General features: G+C 42.4%; 1 protein-coding gene and 1 non-coding gene across 14 annotated transcripts in view; both read right to left on the reverse strand.

The window, feature by feature from the left end:
• Nucleotides 1-21993, reverse strand: part of DLGAP1 (DLG associated protein 1) — a 750273-nt gene that overhangs the window by 208812 nt on the left and 519468 nt on the right. For 12 of the 13 annotated variants that reach the window (XM_043888813.1, XM_043888810.1, XM_043888814.1 and 9 more), the window contains one exon: nt 5365-5579. In XM_043888813.1, coding sequence (XP_043744748.1) covers nt 5365-5579 — 215 coding nt within the window. Of the gene's footprint in view, nt 1-5364; nt 5580-12901; nt 13016-21993 lie in introns of all 13 variants that reach the window. The other variant, XM_043888815.1, reaches the window with a different exon arrangement.
• Nucleotides 21099-21171, reverse strand: TRNAE-UUC. Its single transcript has one exon. It is a non-coding gene; the product is annotated as a tRNA-Glu (tRNA).

A 21993-nucleotide genomic window follows, 5' to 3' on the forward strand; every position in this document is an offset into this window, starting at 1 on the left:
ATTTAAGTTGTTTCCAACTTTTCATTATTACAATACTGCTACAATAAACATCAATGAGCATCTAAAAATATAGACAAAACTAGTACAAGAAATTGTCTATTATATTTAGCCCCTGTCATCATGCCCAGTTTTAAAAAAAATAGGTTTGTATTTGGGGTGTGAATACCCTCCTCCAAATGAGATGGGCGTGTGACTCTTGTAGTCCGTACCCTGTCCTCGTCTCTTGCTATAGAATTGCTCTTTATAAAAGGCTGTTTGGTTCCTGCACTGTCCCTGCAATGATCACAGTCTCAGAGAGGAAAGAACTATGTATCTTTGAGGGAGCTGAAGGAATGAAAGGGAATTTAGATGCTTTTTAGAGAGAAGGAATGGAAAGTTTAAAACACAGGAGAGAGATTTCAGTTTTAATTAGGTTCTAAGTGCCCGATCGAGTACTCAGGGCTCACATTAGCTTTGTTTTATCACTGTAACTCTATACATGAGGCTGTCCCCACTTCACAAATGAGGAATCTCTGTCTTAGGAAGATTCAATAACTCGTCCATGGTTACACAGCAACTAGCTGTCAGAGTGAAGATGTGAGGCCCAGAGTTGAAAGCAGAAAGAATAAAGAGCTGCTTGGAATAATGGACTCACCAAGACTGCTGAGGTGAGCAAAAGATACGACAGTGGGTCCAAATGGAGGAGAAAAGGAAAACCAACTGGGTGCCTAGGAAGAGAAGCCACTCAAAGCACACTGGGAGAATGCAGAGCAGATTGAGGGAGATGCCAGAAGCTGCAGTGAAGTGGGTTCTGACCTGGAAGTGCAAGCAGGAAGTGCAGCTGAAACAGGAAGGGCTGTGAGAATATCTTGACTCACACTTGGCCTGGGTTGAAAAGAGGAAGGACCGAATGACCAAAGGATTGAGGAGATTCAGAGTTAGGTAGGCATTGTTTGATGTTTCCTGAAAGCTCAGTTGGTAAAGAATCTGCCTTCAATGCAGCACACCCCGGTTTGAATCTTGGGTTGGGAAGATCCGCTGGAGAAGGGATAGGCTACACATTCCAGTATTCTTGAGCTTCCCTCATGGCTCAGCTGGTAAAGAATTTGCCTGCAATGTGGGAGACCCGGGTTTGATCCGTGGGTTGGGAAGATCCCCTGGAGAAGGGAATGGCTACCCACTTGAGTATTCTGGCCTGGAGAATTCCATGGACTGTACAGTCCATGGGGTCACAGAGTCAGACATGACTGAGCAACTTTGACTTTCTTTCTGGCTGATGTGAGTCCTGGGGTGGAGCCTGGGTTCTGCTCCCTGGAACAACTTCCCTGGTCCTTGTCCACATTGTTTAGCTCCGTGGGAGAGTTCCCCATTTCTGTTGTCCTGTATGACCACATCCAAAATATCCAAAGTACACATTAGGAAATATTGGCTCCTTGGAGCCAATACAAAAATTTATTTGTATTTATTTTTTGGCTGTTCTGGGTCTTTGTTGCTGCATGGGCTTTTTTTTTTCCCTAGCTGCAGCTAGTGGGGGCTACTCTCTAGGTGTGGTATGCGGCTTCTCATTGCGGTGGCTTCTCTTGCTGCCGGGCACAGGCTTCAGTAGTTGTGCATGTAGGTTCACTAGTTGTGGTGCACAGGCCTAGTTACTTCGTGGCATGTGGGATCTCCCCATATCAGGGGTAGAAACTCTGTCTCCTGCACCTACAGGTGGATTCTTTGCCACTGAGCTACTAGGGAAGCCACACAGTCAACTTCTTACCTACTGGCTCCAGTGAGTTCCATGTAGCAGGCATCATACTCGTAGACCCCTTGGAGATGCCATGACCATCTCTGTCTTATTTGTTTGCCTTCCTACCCTCATGCCTCTCTATCTCATGTACTCTCAGCTTACCAACCTATCCACTGCTCTTCTCTGAAGCATTTTAATCTAGTTAAAAATATTTACTTAATTGCATCTTCATTCTAAATCATCTGATTCCACTCAAAGCATGAATAATGGAGCAGGGAGTCATGTCCTTTTTGATTTTTAACTTAAAAAATATTTATTTATCTACTTGTCATTGGACTGGGTCTTCGTCACTGCACCTGGGCTTTCTTGAGTTGTGGTTCATGGGGGTTACTCTCTAAATAAATGCAGTGTGTGGGCTTCTCATTGCAGTGGCTTCTCTTATGGATCATGGGCTCAAGAACTCGGGATCAGTGGTGCACAGGCTTAGTTGTGCCAGGGAATGTGGAATCTTCCTGGACCCATGTCCCTTGCATTGGCAGGCGGATTCTTAACCACTCGACCACCGGGGAAGCCTGGGGCCATGTTCTTGATTTGAACATTGCCACACGGGATAGTTTTCATCCTATCTTCTTCATTCAAGTGCTTTCTCAGATTTACCTTTTACAAACTGGATTGAGATCAATTGCTTCTTCCAGTCACACAAGTCCACAAATGTCTAGACTCTTCTTATTCCCTTTCATTACTACTTGTATTGTAACCAATTCTTTTCCGAGTCTATTTCAAATCACGGAACACGGTGTTGAAGGCTGCCAAGAGCAACCGACACATTCTGTTAACAATGTTTTGCAACTACTTTCCCTAGAGTTAGAGTTCATTTGTTACCTCATCTACCGTCCATGTTCTAGACAACAATTTACCAAATGACTCACCACTGCATAACATGGATCAGTATGTACCAGCCTCTGATAATTACCTTGCTTTCTGCTACCAAATCCTATAATCAGTCATATGTTTTAGTTTATTTTGTTGTTACATGAGTACTCCATTCCTAGTATCAATTTATGTATAAGTTAGGATAGGACAAGTTTGGCTCTGTTGATAAACAACTGCAAATCACCCAAGTTTATTTCTTGCTCACAACTTAATTTCTTGGACAGGTTTCTTGTGTCCATGTCATGAGCTGGCAGGAGGCTCTGTTCATTGCATTCACTCGGATACCCAGAAAGACAGAAGGTATATCTCAATCGGTGTTCCCATGGTCCTCAAATCAGAAAAGTGGACCCAGGGAGTAGGGCCACACTTCCTGGAAGTGATACACAACACTTCTGTTCAAATTTCATTGTTAAAGCCACGTACATGACCACACTGATTTCAAAGAGGCAGAGAAGTGCAACATTGCCACGTGCCGAGAAAAGGAGAGCTGCGTGTACATAGTGAACAGTAAAAATAATGGTACCTCGAAGCCATTCCCCACGATATACCCCAGGAATGCCATCTCGTTTTTCATCTGTTCTTTCAAAAAAGACTTAGGACAGCATGTTGCTCAAGAGCACAGGCTCTGAGGGGAGATGATCTGGGTTCAAAACCGTAGCTCTGTCACTTCTAGAAGGGCTACTGTGGGAAAGTTATTTAACTGTTCTGTGTCTCAATTTTGTTGTCAGCTTTACATGGATGGTTATATATCCTACCTCAAGAGTAACTGTATATGTGTATGTGAAACACTTAGAAGAGTTCCTCGCAATGATCAGTGCCCCCTTTCATGTTAGCTGTGTGTGTGTGCGTGTGTGTGTGTGTGTGTGTGCACGCGTGCGCACACTCGGTTGTTCAGTCATGTCCAACTCATTGTGGCCCCATGGACTGTAGCCCACCAAGCTCCTCTGTCCATGGAATTTTCCAGGCAAGAATACTGCAGTGGGGTGTCATTTCCTACTCCAGGGGATCTTCCCAACCCACTGATCAAATTCGTGTCTCTTTTGTCTCCTGCATTGGCAGGTGGATTATTTACCACTAGCGCCACCTGGGAAGTCCATTCATATTCATTAGTTATTACATCATTATAAATGATTGCTGGCCACCTCCTATGTGAAGCATTGGGATATATCAGTAGTCAGGGTTTCCAGTAGGATAGAACTTACAATCTAATGGTGGAGAAGAGTAGAAGAAAGTTTCCATTATTTTCAGTCTTCCTCTCAAATTTAATCTCTCCCTGTTGGCTGTTATTTCTTCTTCTCAAGAACTCTGGCAGCACTCTGTTGAAACCTTTCTCAAGGTTGTTACAACCTTCTCACACACTTTCCTATTTTCTCTGTACACCATGTCCAAGGGGGTTCAAATGTTAGCTAAACATGATTGTTGGGACTTCCCTGGTGGTGCTTAAGCTCTGGACATGCACTACAGGAGGCATGGGTTCCATTCCTGGTTGGGAAATTAAGATCCCACATGCCATGCAGCATGACCAAATATAAAATAAAGATGATTGTGAAGCACTTGGGAGTACTGTCACAACCCCAAGGAGATGCAAGCAATGCTACCTCACCATTACACAATCCCTATATGCTACAGCACCTTGATCAGTAGCTTCCCGGAGTAGCTTTACCTGTAGTTGTTGAGTTGAATTGTCATCTCACACCTGTCCACCACCTCCCCACCCCCCGCCACCCTTTGGCTGCCATCTGTGCTGGCTTAGACTCTTCACCCTCCCCCTTCAAGCCTTGCCTCTGAAGCCATGGTTCTCTGAAAGCTCCCTGTTCCTTCTCAATTCCACTGAGCATCGCTAGCCCACCTGGAGGCTGGGAACTCGGTCTGGCAGGTTAAAAGTACCAATGAAGCCATGCCTCGTACTGTCATCCACTCTCAATATGAACGTATTTCCCTCTGTTCATCTGGGGAATCCCATTCTTTCTAGTTCTGTGGGGAGGAGGGGAGTGGCTGTAACAAACCAGCACTAACTATTCCCTTCAGAACTGGAGAAGTGTTCTTTTCAGTGATCGTGTTAACTGCTTCACATGCTTTCAAACTTATCTGTGAGCCCAAAGGAACCAACGAATAGGAAGTATATTTGATCATCCATCCTGATCACTAGGAATATATTCATTTGTTTCCAAGCTTTTTTTTACAAGGTAAGTAATTGTGAACAACAGTTTACCAAGTGCTTTCAGTATCTCTCATTTGATTCTCCCAGTGGCCTCAGAAGGAACTCAGCATTGACTTTAAACAATACAGATAAACCACTAGGGACCACTGATCTACACTATTTTATCATTCAGTCATCTGAAAAATTCAAGAGTTTTTTAAGGAAGCATTGCCCTGCGGATTTGATGGCTAAACAAACAACCAAGAGTGGGAGTACACAGACACCCTCATTGATGAGAACTCCTAATTCTCTTTAGAAGCCATTCTGGATTGTTGCAAACTCTTTTTGGAGGTCGGTGGTTCAGCTTATGCTCTATGCAAAACACACCTGGATACCATGTCTTTGAAGGCACTGGGATGTATGTCAGACCCAAGGTCAAAACCAATAGACTCTTCAATATATCATGCTGCTCCACCTGTGGGATGTTGTTTGCCACACTTACTCTAGAAGCTGTATGATCGGATCATAAGGGATAAAACAGGAAGTGGGGTATGGGAAGTAGAGTATTGGAAACACTCACTTGAGAGTGGTGAGTTCTGTGAGGGATGGCTGAGTCGCCTTGAGATAGCTTTCCCTTCGCGCAGCCACTTTGGGAGAAGGCTTGGGGCTGGTGTCCGAGTCACCGCTGTCTTCATCTCCCATGGCCTTGATGTAGCTGCCGCTCCGCATTCTTCGGCAGGGGATTTCATCATCTTTACCTCGAGGGGTGTACCCTGTCCATTCATCCTGAGGGACCTATGCAGATACAAAACAGAGAGTTCATTCTGTATAAAAGTCTACCTTCGGGACTTCCCTGGTGGTGCGGTGGCTAAGACTGCTTGCTCCCAAATGTAGGGGGCCTGGGTTTGATCCCTGGTCAGGAAACTAGATCCCACATGCCACAGCTACAGATCCTCCATGCCACAACTAAGACCCAGTGTAGCCAAATAAATAAATACACATAAATATTAAAAAATAGTTTATCTTCTTCTTTCCTGACCCTGAATATGGGTAATGCCAGTAATTATTGAAAACTTTAGACATTAACTTTCAACAATAATACTTTACCATAATTAGTCTGAAAATATTTTCAGTACATGCTAATCCATGTCTCAATCTTTGAAAGAACCTGTATACTAGGGAAAATTAGAATCATCAGATTCACTTACACTTCTCAGTTTTCTCATGCTGGAAGTAATAGGCATATACAGATGCCACTAGAGAGCGGTTTTATTTGAGCTTTGCAATGATTTGTTTTCAGTTGTCATTGGAAATTCAACAATGTTTCTGTTTTGTTGACATCTTTCCTGCGTCTTCCATCTTTAGCATCTTGTATCCAATCTTGCTTCCTCCCAAACCACTGGTCTACACTAGCTATGTTCACTTCCCAACCAGTGATTCTTTCTGAATCCTCTTAATTTGGATTTAGCCTCTATAGGTTGCTTGACACAGTCTTTGAAGGTTTCTAATGATCTCCTCAGGAAAACTAGTGGCATTTTCTTAATTTTAATTTTTCTTGGCCTCTACACACACACACCCCTATGTACCCAAACACATACCACGTCTTAAAGAGTTTTTCCCCTTCTGGCTTTCTGGTTACCCTACTTACCCGATTGAGCCACCACTTAGCTGTTCTTTTCCTCTTGTTTTGTTGGATCCTGCTCCAAGTCCCTAATTGTGAGGAACCCACAAGATAATGCTCTCAGTACATGACTCATTTGTCTTTCTATTGGGTTGGCCAGAAGAGTTTCTTCAGTTAGTGAATATGTTGTTCAATAAAGTTCTGGGTGAAAATGAAAAATATGTCTTTTTATTTTTACTTAAAACCGAATGAACTTTTTGGCCCACCCAAAGCAATCATTTCCTTTGAGTTCATCAGGGCACCATCCCATGCCAGAAAGGCTTGTTTCTGACCTTATTTTTAGTTCTTAGGGATCAGATGGGTAAAAGAATCCACCTGTAATGCAGAAGACTTGTGCTTGATTCCTGGGTCAGGAAGATCCCCTGGAGAAGGGAATGGCTACCCACTCCAGTATTCTTGCCCGCGGAATTCCATGGGCAGAGGAGCCTGGCGGGCTACAGTCCATGGGGTCGCAAAGAGTCGGACACGACTGAGTGACTAAGCACAGCACAGCACAGTTCAGTGTGGATCCACACTAGGATCTCATTCCTCCTCCGTTTGTTAAATAAAAAAATACATAACAATGGCCACTCTTTTTATCCATTAAGATATAATGACCAACCTATGAACTGTGCACAGAACAGGGAACAGGGCTTAATTAAAAGAGACCAGAAAACAAGGAGGCTGCCTCTTGCCCTCAAAATGCTGATAATGGAGATACGAAGACAAAGCAGACGAAAGGTTGGGAATAGTTCCAAGTCAAGGTGTTACCAAGCCTCAGGAGTATGAGCTAAGGAGACACTGGAAACAGGAGTTATGTAATGGTGATGGAGAAGGAGGATCCAGGAAGGGCTCCTAGAAGTGGCCACGTTGGCAATGAGAAGGTAAAAAAGTATTTAACATTTTCATGCTAACTGCTGGATTGGCCAAAAGTTCATCTGGTGTTTTCCGTAACATCTTAACAAATGAACTTATTGGCCAACCCAATATTTACTGATTATCCATTAAATAATGCCATGTTTCATTATTAACATTTAAGGATGCTATGCAGTTTGCTTATAGGATCTTATTTCATCAACACAACAACTCTATTTTTTTTAATTTCTCAAATGAGAAGCAGAAGCTCAGAGGACTTAAGAAATCTGCCCGAGAACACACAGCTAAGAAATGGCAGCACTGGAATTCAAAGCATTTTTGGTTTAATTCAAAGATCAGAGTTTACATCATCTAAAATTTATGATTAATAACATGAATTTTAAATCTAATAAAATTGTGTTAATAATTTTGTGTTATTGAATAAAATTGTCTACAATGTGTTAATAAAATTGTCTACAATGATACACATGTACAGAGTAGACAGATTTCTAAGTCATAGTTTCTAGGAACTGAGAATAGACATTCCACTGAAAAAAAAGCACTATTCTTCCTTAACTCATACATTTAACTATTTTGAAAGCTTGCAATATCTAGAAACATCAGACTGAAGAGATGCTACTATTCCTGGACCTGAAAACAGTGATTTGTAGGTTCTAATGCTGAAAACTACCAGTGAAATTTGGTTAAGCTTCACTATGCAGCTTATTTTAACTAACTCAAATGATGCATCCTGTGTGCAGGTTCTGTTCTAAATGCTTTATAAGTGTTAACTCATTTGATCCATACAACTAAGAGTATTATTATTATTATCCCCATTTTACAAATGAGGAAAGTGAGGTTCGGTAACTTGCCCAAAAATCTCAGCTACAAAGAGGAAGAGTTCCAGCCCAACAGCTCCTATGTCTTGCCGAGACCATATCTGATGCTGTCTTTCTGTCTCTGATCTCATGGTACCTACAGAACTGAACAACTATAGTCCCATGACACCTTCATCATCCATCATGCCTGATCCATTTGCCATTTATCAATTATGGTAGTAACAATGTAGAGTTCTTGCTTTTTGAGCTAAAAAGCATCAACATCACCATGGCAACAGGAAGGCTTCTTAGGGAAATTATAAATGTTGAGAACAGTCGTGTTTTCCTTCCATTGGCAGGTGAGTCACTGCAGAGATACGATCATATTCAGTACCTCATTATTGGCTCAGTAATTACATTTTATAAATTAAGTTGGTACAGCTGAGGGTCATAGAGGATGCAGCCAACACTTGCAGTTTCTCAGCACTGAGGCAGAGCTTTGTTAGACACCAGTGACACCTTATTAGCTTATATTGCTTATGAAACAAAACATGGCAAATTTTTCTTTAGGTGGTTTTTTTCCCCAAAGTTAGTTTATGGTAGAAACTTGGTCTTATACTAGAAACAGGCTACAATTGTTGCTAAGAGAACCAGCTGGGAAGTATTTAATGTGTATATGTTTCAATTAAACATATTTTTCAAATGAGAGTACCTAAAGAAGTTTATGGAAGTGATCTGCAAGGAATGGATTTTAAAAATCAATACATTATTCATACACTGAGAGAAAACCTACAGTAAGTTATTACAATTTTATAATTATTACAATACATGTAAACTAATACAGAAACTGGCTCCAGGAAAAATGTAAGGAAATCTGAACATCAAGACTTTGGAGAAGAGAAATACTGTTGCTGAACAATCAGGGCCAGTAAAATTGCTACCATTGAGCCACTGTTTTTATTATGAGTCTCTTAAACTCAGAAGCAAAAGAGAGGCAGTGGTTGGTTACAGTGTTTTCAAAGAAAGCAGGCTAGTTTGTCCCTGGGCCCAGAGCATGAAGTATCAGGTGCTGCAGCTACATTGTGATCTAGTCAAGGCTGCTGTGTCCTTCTGCATCACTTGCACAGAGAGAAAAGCTTCAGGTAAATCCACGGAAAAAAAATTAACCTTGCAGCTGTCTGAGAAGGTCTTCCTAATACTGGTCCTTGTGGTTTACAAAATGGAAGTCTTTGTATTAATAACAAAGGGAAGCTGGAGCAGACAGAGGAGTGGCCTGGACACTTGTTGATGACAGGCAAGCCAGACGTCCTGATTGCCTGCAGGAGCTCGGTGGGGCAGTTAGATGCAAATGTTAAAAGAAATCGCAATAAATGTTGCATGCATGCATGCTAAGTTGCTTCCATCATGTCCGACTCTTTGCGACCCCATGGACTGTAGCCCACCAGGTTCCTTGTCCATGGGATTTTCCAGGCAAGAGTACTGGAGTGGGTTGCCATTTCCTTCTCCAGGGGATCTTCCCGACCCAGGGGTCGAACCTGGGTCTCCAGCATTGCAGACAGACGCTTTACCATCTGAGCCACCAGGGAAGTCCAGAGATAGCCAGACTATACTTTAAACCATATGTCATGGTTCAGGAGGACAGAAGACCTATCTCTGATAAGGAATGACCATACCTAGCTGCTGTCATCCTCTAAGTACAGAATAAAGATGCTTTCGTAGTTGAAATAGTGTCATGGGCACTGAATGATGGGCCCTCGTAATGCAACAAGAGAAAATTATTTTAAAAATCTAATATGTATGAAAATTATAAAATATATCATTGTGTTATATATATATGTCCTATAGTAAAAATTCTCTCTCCTAAATTGGCCTACCATCTCAGAAATGTATTATCTCTCTTCTAAGATCTTTGGAAGTGGACTATTCCTGTGATACTGCCAATTTTTTTTTTAGCCTTCCCAAAACTCAGTTGAAATAGTGTCATATTAGTTCCAGGAGACCTGTGAACTAAAGTATAATAACCTGGGGGTCCTTAAAAAAATCTCCTCCCACTTTAAAGGGAACCAGTGATATCGTTCAAGGTAATTTCTTCTTTCTGAATGTCTCAAACTCTTGGCTGATTTTTTTTTTGGGGGTGGGGGGGAGCAGTTATCTTATCCCGCCTTGGTTAATAGAATCTCCATTCTGAATAGACAAGGTACTTCCACTTTTACCCTTCTTCCACTTGCCCCTAAGCTCCAAATGCCCAGGTTTACTGAATCCAAGATACCAGTGCAAGCTCCTCGATATTTTTTGTATCACTAAGAAAGAAAGAAATACCACCAATTAAACTCTGACACTCTGTAGATTACATGATACATTCCAATATCAAAGATGCTAAAATGTGAAAAAATACGGAGCTCAGAAAGCAATCCAACAGCCCTTTAAAGAATATGTACAAAAATAAGAATAAGAATGGGTGTATTCTGGGATAGTGATGATAGGATGCAATATTCATATTTCTTAGTGATCAAATTAATAACAATTAGCATTCATTTATGTCATGCTTTTGCAAAAAAAACATAAGTTTACACAGTCTCATGACCATTACAACTGCCTTGAAGGATAAGGAGCGTAAGTAAGTATTATAATCTCAGCTTATGAAATAAAGAAACTGAAGTCCAGAGGGGTTGCAGTTCGCTCAGAGAGACACCGTGCCCAAGCAGGGGTCTGCTGTACACAGTCCAGAGATTTTTTTTTCCCCTCTATGTTTAGATCGTGGCTGTTTTTGGACGAACAATTGTCATTCTGTGTGCCTGTGTGCTTCAGTTGTGTCCGACTCTTTGTGACCCCATGGACTGTAGCCCACCAGGCTCCTCTGTCCATGGGATTTTCCAGGCAAGAATACTGGAAGGGGTTGCCATCTCCTCCTCCGGGGGATCTTCCTTACCCAGGGACCGAACCCACATCTCCTGCAATTCTTTACCACTGAGCCACCAGGAAGGCCCCCAGTTGTCATTTTATGATCATCTAAAGAACACATTTCAGATAAGACAACAACTTCTGAGAGTTTTAAACTCTCTCTGGAGGAAAATTCATAAACAAAGACTTACATGCCTTGAAATTAAAGCTATAAGAAATACTGTTGTAGACATGGAAAGGCTTACTTTAATAGGCCCTTCCAATGTGCATGGGGTTTGGCTGAGCTGCTGTCATAGAGTCTAACTCAATGTAGACAGAGTCAGACATTCTGTGCCAGCGATGGGCTGGAAGACGATGGGCTGGGAGATGAAGCCATGTGCAAGTGACTCCTCGAGAGTGGATTATCTCAGGATGGGAAGTTGGATGGTGCGGTTTGGGGTGATGGAAATGCGTGAGATTTGGGGAAATCTGAGAGCCACAAAAGGAATGCAGACACTTAGAAAGCCGGGACAGCTGAAATGGAGCATGTATCCTGAAATATACCAGGGGAGGCTGGGGCCATTCTGTGAGCAGTTCTGGACTGTAGAGATTTGGGGAGGAAAACGCATAAACCTAAGACAGAGGTGAATTTAAAGCAGGTTTCTATTTCATTAGGGACCAAAGAAGCTGGAATAGATAACTCTGGCATTTGGTTCATTAGGTAGAAATAAAGACGATATAGCAAGGAAGAGCTGTGATTAAAATGGTGGGTGTCAATAATAGGCTTATCTTTGCAAGGCTACCCTTTAGCGGTTGTTGATTTCTTCAACAATTGAGTATTTCAATTAAAGTAAAGAGGTAAATTAGGGTATGTGGCTACAGCTGAGGGGGGTCAACCTGTTTGACCTTTCCTGAGCCTGGTGAGGAAAGGTATACAGGAGAAGAGCCTGTACTGAGGAAAGGAGAGCTGAGGACCTGATATTTATGGAATAACCTTGCATTTCTAGAGTAATCTCAAAGGGCTGGAGGGGATACCTTGTGACTCTATTTTAATCCCTCTACCTGTCCTGTGAAACAGACGCTCCCATTTCCACTTTACTGCTGCAAAACTGAGACTCAAAAAGCTGGACTGACCTGCCCAAGGTCATCATCACGAATAGGAATCTGCTTCTTTCTGATGCCAGGGCTTTGCATGTATCACCCCGCCTCTGAGGAAGGCATGTTGATTGAGTGCGTGAACAGATAAACTTAAAAAAATGGAGCTCATGCTCCCACACTCTGTACTTTTCAAAAATGTACCAAAAAAAAAAAAAGTCACTATTAAAATAAGCATACAGGGACTTCCCTGGTGGTCCAGTGGTTGGGACTTCACCTTTCAGTGACGGGGGAGGAGGTTCGATCCTTGCACTGGGAACTAAGATCCCACATGCCTTGTGGCCAAAAGATAAAACAAGCTATATTGTAAAAAAATTCAATTAAGACTTCAAAAAATGGTCCACATCAAGAAAAAAATCTTGAAAAAATAAGCATACATATTATCGAATCCCTAACTGGCTAGCACAGATAAAAGTTTTAAAATAATAATAAAATAATAAATATGGAACATAATTATGAGATAAAGCAGCGTTGCTTCTTCACCATTTTGTGTTGCCCTTACCAATGATTGTTATCAATTTTTACTTGAAATACATGGACAGTTTTCGGGGAATCAGAACACCTGCAGGACGGCCACACTCCCAAGAGTGCTATGGGGGCCTCCAAGCACTCCGGTAGCTTTTCAGCATTTGTAAGAAGACTTCGCCCTGAGTTTCAGGGTCCAGCCTTGCTCTGTACTCTGTACGGAAATGGCTGGGATGCACTGGCCTTCTAAGCACTTTTAGTGAGCTCTCAGATTCCCTACTCACTCTGCTCCTTTGCATCTTCTTTGCAGCTGGGAGAACTGCCTTCCTGCTCCACACAGCTTTCAACTTGACAAATGCGACTTGGCATAAATGTCCCTGTAGCCTTTTTAGCTTGCTCTTCTCAGAGCAAAAGCAGGAAAAAAAAAAAAAAAAAGAGCAAGAATAGGAAAATTACAATTACATGATGTGTAGATCCCAAGGCCTGATTGGTGTTTTGCAAGCAGATTTCCCTGACAACCGCCCTTTCCAACTCCCCTTGAAGCCCGAAGCTGGTGTAAAACTTAATTTGCTTCCAGATTGCCTAAAAAATTACCTTTTAAGGATAGGAGTAAATACCTACCTCTTTTTTTTCCCGTGGGTAAAATTCTTTTTTTTTTTAAACTTTTTATTTTGTATTGGGGAATAGCCGATTAACAGTGTTGTGATAGTTTCAAGTGGACAGCAAAGGGACTCAGCCATACATACACATGTATCCATTCTCCCCCAAACTCCTTATCCCATACAGGCTATCACATGACATTGAGCAGAGTTCCCTGTGCTGTTGGTTATCCATTAAAAATACAGCAGTGTGTACATGTCCATCCCAAACTCCCCAACTATCCCTTCCATGCATCCTTCCCTTGCAGCAATCATAAGTTCATTCTCTAAGTCTGTCTCTTTTCTGTTTTGCAAGTAAATTCATTTGTATCATTTCTTTTTAGACTCCACATATAGGGTTAATACCCTTTGCCACATCTTTTTCCAAATAACATTTTTAATAGTTACTTTTTAAAATTAAAAAAAAATTTCTACAGTGTTGTATTGCTTTCTGCCATACAACAACACAGATGCCCTTGAATAGAACTTTGTAATAGTGCTCTTCGATGGTAATTCACTCACTGTTACCCTACAAAGCTGTCTCACCCGTGAACATTCACAGGTATCTACAGGGTACCATGCACCAGGGCAGGTGCCAGGGAGATACACCAAAAACATTTTACAAAACACAGTCTGGTCTCAAAGGGGCTGACAAGCTTTAAGTGGATCAGACAAATCTGGGGATGGATGAAGGAAAAAGAGTAAAACAGCTTTAAAACAAATCAAGTTGGATTGAGTATTACATTTTAGTGCCTCTGTGTTACCTACTGGGCTTGTATTCAATAGTTCATATCAATCCTCTTCTTGGTGGTGAAACTGTTCCTTTGGAGTTGAATGGATCTGTGCAAAGTGCATGCCACTGCAGGAGAAGTACGGAGGGGCAAGGTCTGCGAGCCCTCAAAGGAGGGGAAGGAGCCACGGCTCTTCGGGAGTTGGTAGAAAATACTACCAAGGGGATGTTGATGTCAAAGCAGGTACGATCTGGGAAGATACCCTTGTGATCCCACAGCAAGAAAGTGACTACAGTACAGTATATACTGGTATGATATGAGGACAGGGGAGGACAATGAATTTTTATTCATTGCCCACCCTGTATTTCAATTGTAGTGAACATCTGTGGGTTTTGCTGCCCGGGGTTTGCTACTTCTGATTTTTGTTGTCACATCCCCCTGGTTTTGCTTGGGGGAAACCTTGCTCCCTCCACGTGTCCATGTGTTTCAGGAGTAGCAGAAGAGCTGGCTTAGCATGTCCTCCAGCACTGCGGCTTGTCTCAGGGCTGAGTGTGTGGCCTCAGCCTGTTCAATCAGCAAGCACCTCTGGACCTTGGCTTGCGATCTGGGACAGGATATTTCCTCTCCTTCAGTGCCTCTGTAGGGGAGCAATGAGCCCCAGGACCTGCTGGTAGCCATTTTATAATCCCTGCCACACAAACTTTCTCTCATGTAATATTATACAAAACCCCAGTGTTGTTATTCATTACATTGGAAAGATGATAAAATTGAGACTTACTGCTATTAAATAATGTACTCGAAATTTTACAGCTAGTAAATCATAGAACTGAAAGCCACTTTTGTCTCATTCAAATTTCTATGCTCTTTTCATCATATCATTCTGCTGACTGCAATTTCAAAACTTAGTAATTTTCCATTAAACATAAAACTCAAGCATTAAGTTGCTAGGGGATACAATGCTGTAACCTTTTTTTTTTTTTTGCTAAGTGGCATTCAGAGGTAAAGAACTCGCCTCCTAATACAGGAGACATCAGAGATTCAGGTTCAGTCCCTGGGTAACGATGATCCCCTGGAGGAGAGCATGGCAACCCACTCTAGTATTGTTGCCATGGATGGAGGAGCCTTGGAGGTTGCAGTCCATAGGGTCGCAAAGAGTCAGACATAACTGAAGCAAATTAACATATGCGGAATCTTAGTTCCTTGTCTAGGGATTAAACCTGTGTCCCCTGCAGTGGAAGTGTGGAAGCTTAACCATTGGACCATCAGAGAAGTCCCCAGTGCTATGACATTTTGAAACCCATGACAGACGGTGACAGTTGCTTGAAAGTACTAAAAGACTTTCAAAAGTAATGTTCACAGAACGCCCGTCACTCAGCAGTAATAGCTGGCTACAAGTTTTAGTGAAATATGAGCAAGAACACAGACATTTTAATAGATAGCAAGATAAAAACAACAGAGGGTTTAGGTCTATAATAAATATGTTATATTTAGTTTCACTGACTATATAGAAGATAAGCTAATTTAGAGCCCTGTCTTAGTTTTTAAAGCAACTATTCACTGCTAACATGTCTTTCTGACATACTGGAGGCATGTCTGTTGGTTGGCATGGCTAGTTGAGCCATCATCTTCTTCCAATATTTTTGCAGTCACTAGTGTGTAGGTGTCTGTGCTATATGGTTCCATAAGTTGAATCCTCTGAGGTAAACAAGAATTCTGTGTCTGTTGTTCAGAAGCAGAGATATGGGTAGAAGGTTAGTAATCTTCCTCCTAGGGTCAATAGAAGCCCAGGTGTAGAAAAACCGTCCATCAAAACTGAACTTTAGTGTTGGCTAAAATTTTATAAATCTCCCAGCGTGTATGGAGACCCTGTGCATGCTTTCTAAGTCACTTCAGTCATGTCTGACTGTATGCGACCCAATGGACTGTAGCTTGCCAGGCTCCTCTGTCCATGGGGATTCTCCAGGCAAGAATACTGGAGTGGGTGTCCATGCCCTCCTCCAAGGTATCCTCCCAACCTAAGGATTGAACCCATGTCTCTTAGGTCTCCTGTACTGGCATGCAGGTTCTTTACTACTAGCATCACCTGGGAAGCCCATGGAGAACCCAGACCTTGTCAAATGCTATGAGCATGGATCTTTTCCCTTAGAACTTCAGTTCAGTTCAGTCTCTCAATCTTGTCCGACTCTTTGTGACCCCATGGACTGTGGCACGCCAGGCCTCCCTGTCCATCACCAACTCCCGGAGTTTACTCAAACTCATGTCCATTGAGTTGGTGATGCCACCCAACCATCTCATCCTCTGTCATCCCCTTTTCTTCCTGCCTTCAATCTTTCCCAGCATCAGGGTCTTTTCAAATGAGTCAGTTCTTCACATCATGTGGACAAAGTTTTGGAGTTTCAGCTTCAGCATCAGTCCTTCCAATGAATATTCAGGACTGATTTCCTTTAGGATGGACTGGTTGGATCTCCTTGCTGTTCAAGGGACTCTCAAGAGTCTTCTCCAACAGCACAGTTCAAAAGCATCAATTTTTCAGCACTCAGCTTTCTTTATAGTCCAACTCTCACATCCACACCCTTAGAATTCTCACACCCTTAGAACTTAAAGTCTGATAATCTTCTTGGGAACAAATGTTACAGCTCATTAAGAGTCTATAAAATATCAAGTCCATCATTTCCAGTATTAATACTTAACTTCAAAATTATGAGTTTTGAATTGAATTTCAGCAAATATTTTTCTTTGTGCTGAAGACACTAAGTTTCTTAGATGAGGCTATAAATTATTACACTTGTGAATCATTCACTTAGCTTTCTGACATCTATTTTTAAGAAAACTCAATAGATTTAAGAAGAGACCCAAGTAGAAATTTTTTGCTTTTTACCACTATTATCTGATTACTACTCCATCTTGGTGCTGTTTGGACTTTTTATTCCAGGTTACAGTTACAACACCTCAAAGTGTAATGCATTCAAATGGGCCAAAATAGAATGTTTCCTTTATAATGATACCATCATCTTTCAAATTATGTGAATCTAGAAAGAATCAAATATTCTAAGTGTCCTTTGCACACGTGTAACACAGAGTATTCCACTTCCATCATCACTGGATGGGAAAATGGCCTCCTGAGGATCTGCTTTTTAAGCCTGTATTTCAACCCACGTCCTCCAGGCAGCAAGATATCTAGAACTAATAGGAGTTGTCACTAAGGCCTGTGCACAGATAAGAGTGATAGATACATCCATCCAACAGCTACCTCAACCAGGATTTCCAAGCTAGTTCAAGGTCCACTGAAAGGGCATGTTCACCTGGAGTACTCATTGCAGGGTTTGAGGTAAGGTTTCTTAAAGCAAGCTTTATGATGGTGCTCTTTTCCTTTGCTTAGTGGTTAAGCTGGAGGTAAACATTTCTTCTGTGACTTTTTTTCAAAATGCTGTAAAAGTATTCATTCACTTATCCAATGCATATTTATTATTCAGTGCACATTACTGTGAAATAGGTGCTGTTTATCCACTTGGGACATGGCAATGTATAAACAGAAAAATAATCTGCCTTCGTGGGGAACTAGGAAAATGGACATTGATAAGATAAAATGTACGTTAGATGGAGTGTGCTATGGAGAAACAGGAAGCTGGGGAGGGGACCAGAGGGTGCCTGTGGAGGAGGGAGCCTGGCAGGATACGCAGTATTGAAGGGTGGGCATGGTCATGGGAGGTCTCACCGAGAAGGTGACCTCAGGGTAAAGATCAGGTAGGAGTGGGGGATTAGCCCTGAGGTCTGCAGGACGAGGGCCTGAGGATGAAAGAGGAGTGAAGGTCCTGAGGGGAGGCCAGGTGGGTGGAGTGGAGGGAGAGGAGATGGAAGGTGAGCACAGGTGTGCGTGATGACCGACAGGCAGGAGAAGGGTGCAGTTCATGTGGGCTCTGCATGCCCCAGTGACGGCTGTGGCTTTGACTCAGGGTGAGACGGGAAGAGACTGGAGGCTTTGATGAGAGAGGGACACACTCTGGCTTAAAAGGACCACTTCAGGTGCTGGTTGAGAATAGCTAGAGGAGGGTATGGGCCGATAGGGTCAGAGGGACAGTGTGTGGGACTCTTGCATTGATCCAGACTACAGTGGAGGTAAAGGCGGATGCGGTGATAGGGAGAAGATAAGATAGGGCTGGTGGTGTTTTATTTTTATTTTTTATTTTATTTTTATTTTTTAAAATACTTTTACTTCTTCATGGCTGTGCCGGGTCTTTGTTGCTGTGCAGGTTTTTCTCTAGTTGTGGCCAGCGGGGGCTCTTTGTTGCAATGCGTTGGCTTCTCATTGTGGTGGCTTCTCTTGTTGCTGAGCATGGGCTATAGGGCATGTGGGGCTTCAGCAGTTACAGTTCGCAGGCTCTAGAGCACAGGTTCAACAGTTGTTGCTCTGTGGCATGTGGGATCTTCCTGCAAAAGGGACTGAACCTGTGTCTCTTGCATTGGCAGCCAGATTCTTTACCACTGAGCTAACAGGGAAGCCTACCGGTAGGTTTCTTAATGATGGTTTGGATATGGGATTGAGGGTAGGAGGAGTTATGAATGTGTTATATGGAGAAACAGGAAGCAGGGCAGGGGACCAGAGGGTGCCTGTGGAAGAGGGAGCCTGGCGGGCTATGCGGTATTGAAGGGTGTGCACGGTCACGAAAGGTCTCATTGAGAAGGTGAGTTATGAATACTCCAAGGGTTTTGGCCTCATCAGTGGATGGATTGAATTCCCATTAGCTGAGATGAGAAGGCCTAAGGGAGGTGCAGATAGGGAACAGAGAGTAGGAGTTCATCTGGGGATGTATTCAGTTGGAATATTCAGATGTCTCCCAGGAGACATCTCAGTGGAGAGGTTGAATGGGGACCTGGGTATGCAAGCCTAGGAGTTCGGACAGTGTGGCTAGAAAACGAGATATGGGCATTCCCATGGTATTTAAAGCTCTGAGAATGATGAGGTGACCCACGCAGAATAGAGAAGTGCCCAAGAGCTGTGCCCATTGGGCACTGATGAAACCTCAGGAACCAGAGAGGAACAAGCAGGACATCTGAGACGGGTCCCCGAGGTGTGTGGTCCAGGAGTCTGAGGGCCCAGAGTTCGAGGAGGATGTAGGAGTAATGAACAGTCACGGTGATTTTTCTCCTGGTCATAATCCCATGGGTGGCTCAGATGGTAAAGAATCTGCCTGCAATGTGGGAGATCTGGGTTTGATCCCTGGGTTGGGAAGATCCCCTGGAGAAGGAAATGGCAACCAACCCCCGTATTCTTGCCTGGAAAATCCGATGGATGGAGGAGCCTAGCAGGCTTCAGTCCGTGGGGCCGCAAAGAGTCAGACACGACTGAGCAACTAACACTAACACATAACAATCCCATGGAGGATGCGAAATCAGCAAGGTTCATTTTAGCCCTGAGTCATGAGCTCCTTTATCCAAAGAGTTCTGTGTTCATTAATGAGCTTTATCTTCCCAGCAAGCTGCAAGCTTCTTGAGCCCAAGGCTTTTGTTTTCTTCTTTCTGTCTCTTTAAAGCAGGAGCTTTTAAACAGTTTTTGACTGTGTGTCACAGTAAGAAGTACATCTTACTTTGGAAACCAGTACAAGCACATACACTACTGAAAGAAAGAACTACTTAACCTCTCTGCGTGCCACGTACTCTCTCTCCTTTCCTACTTTCTTCTACTGTATTCTATTTAATTAAAAATAATGTTGCTTGTGACCCACTGGATTGATTTCACCAATCACTAATTGGTTGAGGCCACTGGTTTGAAAAACACTGCTTTTTTCTACCATCCAGTATACAGCCCACCACGCTCATTATTCATCAGAGACAATGTGATCCATCTTTTGTTTCTCCCAAAGCACCTTCTATAAAGTAAATGCTTAAGATGTGCTTGCTTGTTGGATAGACAGCTATGAGACCCTAAAGTAAGACTTCTTGAATAGAGCACTCTGACTCTTAGTTACATTTCCATTTACTGATTGTGTTTCCATAAAAGAATATTTTTCAGTGGCTCTCTAACTTTAGAAAAAGGACAAACAGAAGTATCTTTCTGATTGGGCCCCTATAGCTGAGAGTCAGAGGACACAGTGACCAGGGTTGGAGATGCCTAATTAGAAGGTCAGGCCATCAGCTGGGTTGGTACAATATGTGCAGAGTGAGAGTAGGCAGCCTGATGCTTGAATGTATTTGCATGTTCTTTTTTAAAAAATTGACATATACTTGACTTATATTAGTTGCAGATGTACAAATAGTGATTCCATAGTATTATAGATTGTACTTCATGTAAAGTTATAAAATATTGGTTATATTCCCTAAGCTGTATGTTACACCCTTGTACACGTAGGTATTTTATATCTAGTAGTTTGCACCTCGAAATGTAACACACAAAACTCCTAGAAGAAAACACAGGTAGTACGCTCTGACACTGTCTTAGCAATAATTATTGTGGATCTGTTTCCTCAAGAAAGGAAAGTAAAACCAAAAGTAAGCAAATGGGACCTAGTCAAACTTAAAAGTTTTGCATGGTGAAGGAAACCATTAACAAGACGAAAAGGCATTTGCATGTTATTCTATATCAACCTCGGGGGACCAGAGGCTGTGGGATTCAAAACATTTTTTAGAAACTAAAATAAATAAATTAAAACACTTTCATTCGCCTTACAACAATCCTGTCTTTTAGTTTTAATTGATATGGTACTTGATGTCAGTGTGAAACCGCTGTCATTTAAGAACAAGAGAGAAAAACTCATTAAATATCTATGACCAAAATAGATGGGCTGGGGCAAAAAACCATTAGGAATGACATGTTTTAGAATCTTGAAGTGTCCAGATATAGAAATGATATATAATTCAACCTAAATGTTTCATTAAAGGAATCTATCTATCTATCTATCTATCTATCTATCTATCTGCTGTGTTGTGCTTAGTCACTCAGTTGTGTCTGACTCTTTGCAACGCCATGGACTATAGCGCGCCAGGCACGTCTGTCCATGGGGATTCTCCAGGCAAGAATATTGGAGTGGGTAGCCTATCCCTTCTCCAGGATCTATCTTTATGTTTAAGATTAAAACAATTATTTTGGCCATGCTGCACACCTTTTGTGACCTTAGTTCCCTGACCAGGAATTGAACCCAGGCCCCCTGCAGTGAAAGTGCAGAGTCCTGACCACTAGACCACCAGGGAATTCCCAAAGGAATCTTTAAAATAAGCTCCTGGCACATAGTAAGCTCTGAATAAATGTTAGGTTGTATCTAAATCCTTCTCCACCCAGCACACCTACAAACGTGGCACTGAAGAAAATGGAATATTTTACCACCATGCAGAATATTTTGCCACCAGATAGTTTTTCACTTATAGGAAAGAATCATAGTGCAATGAATGTAGTATGGAGTCTGGTATCAGGTAAACCTGAGTTCAAATGTGACTATACTATTTAGCAAGTGTGATTTTGGCCCAGCGACCTTAGTCTCTTTTAACCCCAATATTCTCAAACACACCCTTCGTGGATCACAGTTTTGCTATGGCAAAGGGGCTTGTGTAGCTCAATGAAGCTGTGAGTCATGCCATGCGGGGATATCCAAGACCAACAGGTCATGGAGAAGAGTTCTGACAAAACGTGGTCCATTGGAGGAGGGAGTGCAAATCGCTCCAGGATTCTTGCTGGAGAACCCCACAAATAGTATGAAAAGGCACAAAGATAGGACACTGGAAGTTGGGCCCCCCAGGTCAGAAGGTGTCCAATATGCTACTGGGGAAGACTGGAGGGCAATTACGAATAGCTTCAGAAAGAATGAAGCGGTTGGGCCAAAGCAGACATGATGCTCAGTTGTGGATGTGTCTGGTGGTGAAGGTCTGATGCTGTAAAGAACAATATTGCATAGGAACCTGGAATGTTAGTTTCATGATTCAAGCAAAAGAAGAAGAGGGTGGCAGAGGATGAGATGGTTAGATAGCATCACTGATTCAATAGACATGAATTTGACCAAACTCCGGGAGACAGTGAAG

The sequence above is a fragment of the Cervus elaphus genome, chromosome 27 (genome assembly GCF_910594005.1).
Source record: "Cervus elaphus chromosome 27, mCerEla1.1, whole genome shotgun sequence".
In the NCBI taxonomy this organism is placed as follows: Eukaryota; Metazoa; Chordata; class Mammalia; order Artiodactyla; family Cervidae; genus Cervus; species Cervus elaphus.